The sequence below is a fragment of the Pomacea canaliculata genome, linkage group LG8, assembly GCF_003073045.1.
Source record: "Pomacea canaliculata isolate SZHN2017 linkage group LG8, ASM307304v1, whole genome shotgun sequence".
In the NCBI taxonomy this organism is placed as follows: Eukaryota; Metazoa; Mollusca; class Gastropoda; order Architaenioglossa; family Ampullariidae; genus Pomacea; species Pomacea canaliculata.
Window position 1 is genome coordinate 27,991,880 of NC_037597.1, and position 12,125 is coordinate 28,004,004.

The 12,125-nt window shown below is 37.2% G+C and overlaps 1 protein-coding gene across 1 annotated transcript; it reads left to right on the forward strand.

Annotated features, from left to right (window-relative positions):
• Positions 1–16: 16 nt before the first annotated feature.
• LOC112569886 (integral membrane protein GPR137B-like) lies at positions 17–10,706 on the forward strand. The gene is made up of 7 exons (XM_025247939.1): positions 17–710; positions 2,895–2,938; positions 3,307–3,541; positions 4,513–4,662; positions 5,132–5,263; positions 5,555–5,661; positions 6,177–10,706. The coding sequence occupies exons 1-7, from the start codon at positions 144–146 to the stop codon at positions 6,565–6,567; spliced, it is 1,626 nt and encodes a 541-aa protein (XP_025103724.1). The 5' UTR covers positions 17–143; the 3' UTR covers positions 6,568–10,706.
• The last annotated feature ends 1,419 nt before the right edge of the window (positions 10,707–12,125 follow it).

The following is a 12,125-nucleotide window of genomic DNA, read 5'->3' on the forward strand; positions in this document are numbered from 1 at the left end:
GCAGTCATTGCTATTCAGAAATAAAAAAAAGTCTCAAAAAATAAATTTTTATGGGTTTCATATATTAAATATTAATAGTAAAGATTTATCTGAAATCCCCCTTTACTCTTCATCTTTTATGGGTTTATTTTAAAAAGTCTGTTATGAAGGTGAAGGTCACAGCTGATCTATTTCCAAACACAGGATGGAGGGCGGACACTGAGCATCGACAGCTCGTCTTCACACTCGCAGCTCACCACAATCCGACATCACACGACACTAACAGGCTACATGGCACGTCCATACCCCGGACGGCGTCAGTAAAAGTCTCAGATGTGTGGAAATATCCAACCATGCTGTCGTATAAAGAATCAATTGACGAGATACCGACTTCAACGTCGATATACCCGACTCTCAAACCTGCGCTGTCGCCCAGCGTGGAGATAAATATTACCATTGTCTACATCACTCTCTACGCGCTCTTGTTTCTCTTTGTGTATGTACAGCTGTGGATGATATGGTACTACAGGCACAAGCGATTCAGTTATCAGACAGTCTTCCTTTTTTGCTGTCTTGTGTGGTCTGGACTTAGAACCACGCTGTTTTCGTTTTACTTTGAAGACTGCGAGTTGGCCAATGACTTGCCGATATCGTTGTACTGGCTGCTGTACTGCTTCCCGGTCTGTTTACAGTTCACTATGCTGTGTCTACTCGTATTATTTTTTGCACAGGTGAGGAAGATACTTGAGGTTTAATGTCTATATTTCTGAATGATTGTCACCAATAATGTAAATTCACAGCTTTGCACTATATCAGTTCAGTCACCTGTAGTGCAGCGTAATAATCAGTTGCCATCAGTGTAGTGACAACAATGTAGAAGGGAAGATAGCAGTGAAGATATCTATCTTTTGTTTGGTAAACAATGTAGGTTTGTGCTGCGCCTTAATTGTAACAATTTTTATTCTTACTTTATTTCAAACTTTTTCCTTGTAACCAGAGAACCTTCCCATTTTCAAATTGCCCAAATAAAGTTGATCATTGTCATCATTGTCATTGTCAATGGTGATGTTAACACTTGAAGCAGACTGTAATGGCCATTTCTGTAAAGTCCTCACTATGGGTATTTGTAGGACCTGCGAATATCAACCAAGCTGTATATGAGGACATAGAGATCACTGTTCAGAAGCAGCAGTATAGTCATTTGAAAATAATCAATTGGAAACACCAGGTGTTGGTCAACAATGTTAAGCTGTGAAACGATGGGTTTTGACAGATAATCAATGTCAGAAGGCAGTTAGATATATGCAGTTGTTAGTCTTTTAATCTTATCATAACTACTGATCAAGAGCACTCAACAAGCAAATACCATCATTTCCCTTTTCCATCTGAAGCTGTTGAACACTGTACACTTGGAATAGTATTTCAGCTAACTCTGGCTGGTCTCAGAGTTCTTTGTTGGTCTGTATCACCTGGAAATCTTGCATAAACTTGTTTGTTGCTGGACATTGCAAAGATTTATTTTGCATAAAAAGCTTTGTTGTTTCATGCCCCAAAGGGTTATTTTTGGAATAATTACAATAGATATAAATTACTTCAAAGAGTGTATCTAGTGAGGCATTATTTGCTTTTATCTTTACATGATACAATGATTAATTTGCATCACTTATGAAAAAAGCATTGAAATACTTTATTGTTAAAAGTTATTTCTTCTGACAAAATGCTCATGGACACACACATACACACATATATATTTTCCATGCAGCTTTTCTGCAGTTTGATCTGTGTAGCATGTTAACATGTGCTTTATGAAGGTGACTTGACAAGATGTATTATTAGACTTGCTTCAGCCTGTGACCAGAGAACTGCCCCTGTCCATCCAGCAGAAGTGGCTCCCATTTATTAGGGAAAGGGTTAGGAGACTGCGATTTACTTTCTATTTGCTGACTCCTCAACATGGTGATCACCTACGTTCACTGCCTACATGGCCAGTAGGCACTTTTACTTTTTAAAAAATTCAAAAATTAGTCTATTCATTCTGTACATCAGTGTTTTAAACACAGCTAAATGAAAGCACTGAGCTGAGTTTTAATCTTCATAGAAGGAAGAGCTAGCCTCATCTTTGTTTATGTTTATCTCCCATGATTATTATTAATAATAATAATAATGTGAACTTATAATGCGCAGCATCATGACCAAGATAGATCACACTCTCTGCACAGACTAATAATGATAAATGAAAGATAACAGTCAGTTGACAGCGAGGTGTGTATAGGCACTGAACAACATAAAGATGAGGTACAAGAGTAGAAAGTAAAGCAAGGTATGAAGGGATGTAGATACTATAAACACTTTAAAACAGAGTCATTACATGACGGTTAGCATGACAGACAGTATTGTCATGGAGTTAAGAATAGTAATTCAGGGTTAGTATTTTGTGAACAGATGTGTTCATAGAGAGCTTTTGAATGTAGCCTTAGAGTCCGAGTGGCGAATGTGATGTGGAAGAGAATTCATTGCTTAGCAGCACAGAGGGAGTTGAGAGCTTGTAGTCTATTCTAGCTTTAATTGGTAGCCAATGAAGGAAGTGAAGAAGTGGTGTGACGTTCACATTTACGAGTCTGGAAAAAGACGAGCAGCTGAGTTCTGCAGGTTGTCAGTTGAGATACTGTGGACATCTAGCAAGACAAGAGTTGCAGTAGTCTTGTTTAGACAACAAATGAGCAGATAAGAATTTTGGCGGTTGAGATGGACAGAGTATGGTATCCATTTCTTCTGGACAGATGCTAGATGGGTGGGTGGGGTAGTTTTCCAGCCACCAGACTGAGCAAGTATAAAACTGGCAACCTTCTGCTTCACTGATCACCAGCCTACAGTGCTAATTGAAGGGTTGTAGTTGTTGTTAACTTTTCTTTCAGGTTGTGTTCAAAGCAAAGGCAAAATATGAGCCATCAAGATACAAGTAAGAAAATTTACCTTCACTTTCCAGCATTATCTCTCCCCCTTCCTTGCCTCCATCTCTCTTCCCTTACCACTCTAATTTGCCTCCCTTTCTCTCTCTTTTTTTATTGTTCTTGCTGCATCAGTAATAACTAATGTAGTTATTTTGCAATGTTCATTGCTTTTTATGACAGGATTAAAATGTTACCAAAACACCAACTGTTGTAAAGCTGTTTATCTGACTAGCTTAAAAATCTTTTTTCATCCTCAGAAGTTTTGTAAGAATTCATTGATGTTTTACATATGTGTCAACAATTCCTATAAGTCCTTCTTCATAAAGAAAGTGGTTTTTCTGTCTTCTTTCATCAGTTTATATTTTTTGGTATTTAGAAAACCCTTGCGAGTTTTAATGGTGGCAGCTGTGGCGCTGTTTGTGGCCTCAAACGTGGCTTGTGCAGTGGTGATCAGAGTTCACCAGAACCTGTACAAGTCAGTTCCAATGTATCTGCTGTACATGAGAGTTGCCATCAATGATTCTCTTTTCATGATGTTGGGCATTGTCCTGGCAGTCTGCATTTTTCGTGTGGCCAAGATGTCTTCCTCAAGTTTGGTGTTAGAAGCCAAGGTAATACTGTTTTATAGTTCATGTTACTTACTGTTATCAGTTTTAGGAACAAGCTAGATTTTCTTACAGGAAAATAAAACTTCATCAGTATTTCTCTCAGATAAAAACACTGAAACACTGAAGAATGTGGTGGATCACTTAAGTATTCTTATGATTAGCAGTAATTTGATGCCAATTTTTGTCTTATTCTTTTTCTCTTCATTGAAATTTGATATTTTAGGATGATGATGAGAATCAAATTTATAACGTGCCTTACCTCACTTTGTGATGAGTTCCGTGTGTTGTTCTCACAGGACTATAAATGAATGACAGTTTGACATAGAATGAAGCACAAATTAAGCACTTAAGCAGCACCATAGAGGCTTCGCAGTGACAAACATGATAGTGCATCGACAACAATGGAGGGAATAGGGAATTGGTATTTTACGCTGAACCAGCACCTAAGGCTGTATTACGGCAAGGCAGCAAGCCCTGTAAACAGATGGTACATGCAGAGAAACAGCATACCCAAGAAAAGAGCTAAACTCAGGGTAGTAAATCCTCACTGTAATAGTCACGGGTGCTAACCGGTGTGCTACGGGACCACCAGACAACAATGGGGACTTTAAGTTCAATCAGAATAGTTATGCAAGCTATATCTGAAAGAGGTTGTGTGTTGGAGCTGGACTTGAAAATTATAAATCTAGTCATAGTTTGAAGAGAAAGGGGCAGAGTATTTTAAATGCATATCAAAGAGTACCCCTAGCATGAACGATGACCATGAAGATATGGGTTGGTCAGAGACCTGCATATTTCAGGCAGTTTCTTTCTCTGTTATTGTGACAATCCATGACAAATAACTCCAACTCCTTTCTTTTTTTTTTCTCCTCTTCAGCAAGAGATTACCTCCTTGTAACTATTCAGGAGCTGGAGATTTTAAGTGGTTTTGTTGTTTATCTGTGGTTTTTTTGGTCTTTTTTTTTTCTTTTTAGGGCACCAGTGTCTGCCAAGCAGTGGTTGTGTCTACTCTTATCGTCCTGCTTTTCACATCACGGGCTGTCTACAACTTTATTACCATTTCTCCACTGTTGAAAAAAGAGCTGCCTGACTTTGGCTATGACTGGGTCAATGTTAGTGACCAGGTGGGAATGACCTTCTCCTAAAGACATTTATTTCCTTTGAATTATTTTCTGTTTAAGTTTGCTGTCATTCTCAAAAGTGTTTAGGCCATATATTTTTCAAAGTTAACGTGCTTTCCATGTTGTATGTATTTACACTTTGGCATTATACCATCTTATTATAGAATTATAGTTTTCATTATGGCATTATAGCTAGCATTATATAGGTTGAGATTGCCTTTTACATTGTGCTGGACTTGCAAAAAAAGTTGCCACAGCCAGAAGTGACCATCTGTAGGAAGCAAACTGGTGATGACAAAGCAGTCACTGACATAAGCTGACACACATATATACACATACATGCACACAGACATATAAATGGTTTACAGGAAGGTTTCTTTCATTAAGATGAGGTGGGCAGAAAATTTAGGAATTGCTAATCAAACTTTTTCTCAGCTTTACCACAAACATCAATTTCATTTTATTCTTGCAGGCGGATACAGTGAAAAATCTGTCTCAGAGCTTTGCCTATATTTCATTTGGCATTGTGTTGTTTATATGGGAGGTTCTACCAATTACTGTTGTTGTCCTTTTCTTCCGTGTCAAGCGACAGCAGACTGCTGCGGTGAGGCTGAGTAAAACTAGATTAAAAGATGTTGTCCAGAAATAAATCATCTCAACTTGTGTGTTAAAAGATGTCATTTAAAAGAAAGTACTTGAAAACAAAGTGAAGGATATGGTTCAAAAGCAACTCTTTAAAAAAAAGTTTATGGAAGGATTTATGCCACAAGCAAGTTATACTAAAAGAGTAGTATGTTCTATTGACTTCTTAGAAACTTTTTAAAACACATTTTAAGAAAACAAGGGTCAGTGCAATAAAAATAATTATAACATAAAATTGATAAACTGTCTGCAGGCTTTGACAGACTTCTCCTCAGGAAGCTACGGATCCAAGGTATTTTTCTTTGACAATCCTAGGAGGTATGATAGTGAGGACGACCTGTCTCGAGTGGGAACAAGAAGGTAGAGGCATTAATCTTGCATTTTCTTCATAGACATTTAAATGCACACCTGCACAGAGAGTGAAAACTGTGTTTATGTTAGTCTTCTGCAGTGTCATACATAGGACCCCCATCTAGAATTAGCAACGTTTTTTGTTGTTGTTTTTTCATGTTATTTGATTTCTCTTTCATCATTATCCCCTCTACATCATTAGCCATCTATCTTTCCACTCTATTCTTCCTTCTTACCCAGCCTCTTTCTCTTCCCTTTAACCTGGAGTTTGTCATACACATACTTTGAACTGATGCAAGTATAATGCTTACACCTGTATAGTTGTTTCCAGCTGTCAGAGAAATAGGCTTCACAATATGGTTTCAGGAAATTTATTCATCCTTTCTGCTACATTTCATGATTACTGCTTTTTGTGTCTTTGTTTTTTTTCACATTTGGAATACATTAGAATAACCTTGCAGTTTTTCCCATATTTTGTTTTTTACCTTGAGTGTATCATCATTAAAAATTTGTTTTTCTTGCAGCCCATTAACAAGTGGCTACCACTCCATCAACTATTCTTCCTCTTCCCGTGGCACACCAAGGGGCACACCAATCATGCCTACAGGAAGTTTTCCAGGAAGCATTTCTGGCTCTTCCTCAAGGACGGATTATGGAGCTATTGTCCGAAGTGGCAACCTCACCAATGTCAGTCGGTCCCCGCTACACACTTCAGTCCTTATTCCACCCCCAAGATCAGCTAGTGTGACCTTACCACCAGGTGTCGCTATGAATTCACCATCAGAAGCACTCATGGCATCACGGCATCATGCAGTCATGGCACTTCCAGAAAATGCCATCATAAACCCCCCGACACGGGCCATCCTATCAGCACCCACTTTACAGCGACTGCCAATCCATGTTTATTCCTCATAGACACATGCACTAAATTGGCAAGATGTTGGGTTGAACTCAGAATTTAGCTGAAATACATATAAGGATGGTACTTTTAGACTGCCATGATAATTTAGCTCCATCTCATTTTTGACTCCTGTCATCAATGATACAAACTAGGTGGGGAAATATTTGTGACTTTAAGACATTTTGTTTGTGGGCATTCCAGAAGGTTTGTGAACTTTTTCATTGTAAAGTAGCTCAGCAGTATGAAGGAACAGTACCATAAAACTCAAAAGCTGGGAAAAAAAGGGAACATGTTATGGGCCAGAAAGTTAACTTTACTGGCCATCCTTCCCAACCTTTTTTCCCTGCGTTTCATCATACATTGTAATGGCTGCTGCTATTAACCATGACTCCTGTGGTAGGAAATTGTAGTTTCAGTCATGTCCTTGATGTTGAAAACTGAAGTTTCTGCAGTTGTTTGCATGCAGTCTTTGCAGGGCTCTGTTGCCTTTATCACTAGTGAATTGAAGAATAAATCATGCACTGGAGATGTTATGACAATGCCCAATGCATGAAATCTATTGTGAGATGAGACATTCTACAGTAGTTTATTGTTTAGCAATTTTTGTTTTTAATTTTTAGCATTTCTCTATTATTTATATAGTAATATGTAATTTAAACATTGAAATTCATAAAACATTAATTTCCTAGGTGTGTAATGTAACATGCTGGCATAGCATTGTCATCAAACCAGATGTTTCTGTTATTTTACTTCATTCATTTCACAAGCTACTAACACTTCCTTCACTGTGAACTTCACAAGTTCCTGCCATGGTATACAAACATATTTTAAATATTTCATAGTCTTTTGGTCCAATTTAATTGTTATGATATAAGGAAGGTAGATTATAAATAAAGATTATCAAAGTATCCTGCTTAGAATAAAATGTTTCATAATGTCATTAGCGGCTCCAGGTCTGCCTAAAGTTATTTTCTATATTTTTGTGAGGACTAATGACAAGTATGTTGCGGCCGTATGCTCCTCATAGGAGCAACAAGGAATAAACTAATGACAAGTTACCTTTTTGGTGAACAGCCAGTTTTTTAAAATTCTTTGATTTGTACCAAGTGTGTTACCAAAGAGAACATTTGGAGTAGTTTTTCTTTACCTAGCAGGAGCCATCTTTAAGGAATGGAGAGTCAGATGCAGTTTTATCTTTGAAGTCTTAGCATCAGTATATTCATAGGCAGTAATAATGTTAGATGTCTGTTCATTTGTAATTTATTTTTGTTTTACGTAGCACACATCAGGCCAGTCAAAACAGTGAGAACTGTTTGTCCATGGGTCAAAAAAGCTATTCTTGTGACCTTACAGCCTTTGTGCTTTGGGTTGCTCTAACCATTTAAGCTATCTGCTGCCCATGTTCATGGGCGATGCTGCTTGATAATGACTTACCAATCTTGATGTGAAGGTATTGGAATACAAGGGTGAAGATACTGTAAAAATGATGGCATTTTGTATATAGACACAGAATTAGGGTGTTTCTGTGTGCATGGACTCATGCCTCAATGATGCCCACGTGTACGGCTGTAATAATGGATTACATGTAAGTCTATTCATGAAATGTGCACTGATTACTTTTTGGCCAATCAAAATGGAACAAAGGCAGAGGCTGTGATATGTACTGTTTTGTACAGCCTTGAGACACCTAATAATCTGTGTTCATTTATCAGTATTGTTTTTTTTTCCAAAGATATTTGACCATACTAAAGAAAATGGCTGGTTTCTTATGAATTTTATTTCAGCCAACAGTGTCTGTCACCCTTCTGCATGTCGTGGTGTACAAATCAAATTCATAATTTGCAGAAGACTTCTCTGTAATTTCTGACACCACTGCGGACATGGTAACAAGACAATAATACAGGGAAAAATAGTTTTGACTTGTTTCCATGTTGGTGCAGTATCATGGCAATTCTGCACTAGTGAAATTAAAATTTGTTTCCTCCATTATGTAAGGATTGGGCAGGTGTGCATATATTGATAGATTTATGTTGATGGGGTAAGTTTGTGTTTTCTGTCTGGATGACAGGTGTAAGAGTGCACTGGTATGTGTCTAACCAGATACATTTGTGTGGATATGTCCATTTGGGCTTGTCTCATCACAGAACATTTTAAGAGAGGCAGCTGATGAATATTTAAATAGTACATGGCTGTTAAGATACAGAATCAGAGGATTAGTTTTATAAGAACCAGGAAGGAGTCACTGAACAGTGCAAAGATTTTATATATATCTAATGTATTTTTAAAATATTTCATAACACAAGATTGATCAACACAAGATTGATCTACAGTCATGAAATTATGTATGTCACATTGTTCATTCTTCCAAGTTGTATGTCACATCTGTTGAAAATTTTATGAGATAACATTCCTTGAAAGGTGAAATCATCCACATTATTGGTTTCATATAATATTGCATCTAGTCCTAATTACTTGTTTCAAACTTTGTTACACCAGCTAAATATGCCAAGTACTCGTAACTTTTTTTTTTTTTTGAGTTCTGACACAAGTGCATGCCAAATACTCATTTCTATGTTTATCTCTTATGAGGGACATAGAAACAAACTGTGTAAGTGAGCATTTCAGGTTTTATTTTTAAATAGACACTCCCCCCCCCCCCCCCCCCCCCCCCGCAGAAACTTTTTTGCTTTGTTAGCAATTTGATCAGCATAGTGATTTTTTTGTGTGGATTACTAGTTTAGATGATAGGGTCATTGATGTGTGGTGGTATTTCAGCTGGCTTGCTGTTTTACTAATCAACAGGGACCATTAAGAAATAAGTGACGGCTTTGTTCAAAAATCTGTTCTTTTGTCATAAAAAGCACAAAAGTGTATAGCTGTTGTAGCATGTTGAATTGGTAATGTGATCGAGAATGTCTCAATGCTGGCAGAACAAAGGGTGGGTATTCTTTGCAAAATTAAATGTCTTAAAGGCAAAGAAGATTGCAACCAAAGACATGGAAGCCTGTGATGATCTACTTGAAGGAGTTTGTTGTCATGTGTTTTAATAATACCTATTTATGTCAGGTTTATGCAGTCTTACACATAGAAGAAAAATATGAATAGATTTGTCTTAAGTTTCTGAAAATCCAGTTCCCGGTCTACCTTTGTTGTTGTGATTGCCACTTCCATCCATGTTTTGTCAAGGGACCAAATACCAGATTTTCGTAGCATACTAATTTTAACAAATGAGTGAAGTGAATGTTATGCTGTAGGAAATTGAATGCTTTTAATGTCATTTACATTCTTTTATATAGATCGGTGGTACCACTATTCACAAATTTCAACTTGTCAGAAATCAAGGGGCACAGTGTGCGTCAGTCAAAGAAAATAAAAAGCTTGTGATATACTACAGGTTAAACTGTAACTAGCTTGCTGTTGATCTGTACCAGGCTGGCATTGACAGTAATTGGAGAAGTAATGAAACTGAGTTTTCTAGAAGGAAATAAGCTTTGGTGATGGTAACAGTGCTTTCTAGAATGCATTTATGAGACTGCATCTATTCTGTAGGCTGGAATGTTACAATAATTATCAATACAATACCTGTTTTGACTTGTCATTTAGCAGTACATGAATTCACAAGCAAATAAGGAAAACAGAAAAGTGATGTTCTAAATTTGGTTTAACAAGCAACAGTCATATTGATCGAACATGTACACATGTGCATGCAGGCAACACTGACAAAAATAACCCCACTGCCAGCAGTCCAAGGACAAACACTTGCAACTGTACAGCTGTGATCTGTCACAATGTCAAAAATTGGTAGAGCTGCAGAAAGTATTATAGCTAGTGTAAGAAAAATATTCTTAAAACAGTCAAGTGCAGGGACCAGACTATTCCACAATGGTAAACAGAACACTGTACAAATAGTGCTCATTAGCATTTCAAAAAAATGCACTCAGAAACATGAAGATAAGCTATACATCATGAATCTGTCATATCTCCAACTGTACCAGAAATCTTACATGCATGTTGGTAAGCGAATTTGACATGAATTTGGATCTTAGTCAAATTATTAACTAAATAAAGGTTAAATTATGGTGCATCTTAAATGCTCACAAATTGTAATGCCTAGTTCTTTATAAAACCCAATAAAAATTGAAAAAACTGAAAACATTGCTCATTCTTTACCTGTAAGAACAGGAAAAAGGATGAAAGTCTACAATTTCCATGAAACCAATTCATTAAATGGTGATTTAACCAAGTTGGTGTGAGCTAAAGATATCCACTATGGATGACACTGGGCAAGATTATATGAATATGACCATAATTACTGTAAGACTTTAGCGAAACACCATAAGGAATCTGTAGGAAATCTTCAGGACTGTGTCATGTGAATGTACAGATCACGTGTCATGTGATTCCATTAACTTTCTGCACCACAGAGTGGGCATGACATTTTTCTGATCAGGACTTAAATCCAAGATTTGAATGAATACCACTGCCACAAATAAACTAAGCTTTATTTCAATGACATGTGAGCAGACACTAGAATGGTTTATGGCTCAGCCTGTCATGATACAAGGTTCCTTTCCTTGTTCATATATAGACCATATCAGCAGGAAGTGAAAGGAGTCAATGCAAAGATAGAAAAAAATGGATTAAAAAAAAACAAACATGACAGATTACCATATAGCTTAACTGACATGCTTAGCCTGACATAATATGGTTTCTGAATGCTGTTTAACTGACTGAAATCTGTTGTCATTCACCATGGCACATAATTCTCAAACTTTTTGTGGGTAGACAAAATCTTTACAGCTGACAAAACAGGAAACAAAAAGCTGTGCACCCATCATAATTAAGCAAACCTGACATCCCCAATATGATGTGCAATAGCACCATAACCAGGATGACAGGTAAATAATGTAAAAGTCAATACACAAATGTCAAAACAGCAGTTGTAACAGTCATACTGGTGATAAATAATAACAAAATCTTACAACCAGGAATGTTTCACTTAATTTTATCTGGAAAGTTCTCTTGCTCCTCAGATCATGACATATGCATCCTAAATTTGATGTCTCATAATTAAAAATAAAGCATTGCCAGCATGCATTATAGTGTCATGCAGCAATACTGTTGAAAAGCCCACACCTTCAAGAGAGTGTTTCAAGAAAACTAAACAAAATAGCAACATGCTGATGGTTTGTAATTAACAACAGCAATACAACAACTTTGACATGCATTAACTCTGAGATTCCCCAACACAATGGAACATAATTGTCACTGACTTCTGCCAAGATATATCCTGGACTACAGTTTGTGTAACTCTAGACCAGGGATGCACAACCTACGGCCGCGACACGGTGCCATCCGGCCCGCGAAACTTCTGCCCACAGTGCAGCAAATCGGCATGTTAGTAATAAAAGAAGACCTTAAAAAATCGAAAAAAAGGGAAGAAGAAGTATTTATCCCCACATAGGGGCATCTCTCAATCTTTTTTTTGATGGACGAACATTTCGATTCAGTGCTCCGACTTGGTGTCTCTACAATGAGGCCGGACATTCAGAAGTTGGTTTCGGGTAAACAA

Coding starts and splice junctions, on each gene's coding strand:
- LOC112569886 (XM_025247939.1), top strand. CDS start 144: ATGAAGGTGAAGGTCACAGCTGATCTATTTCCAAACACAGGATGGAGG. Junction 4,663..5,131: donor GGGTCAATGTTAGTGACCAG/GTGGGAATGACC, acceptor TTATTCTTGCAG/GCGGATACAGTGAAAAATCT. Junction 5,264..5,554: donor AGCGACAGCAGACTGCTGCG/GTGAGGCTGAGT, acceptor AACTGTCTGCAG/GCTTTGACAGACTTCTCCTC.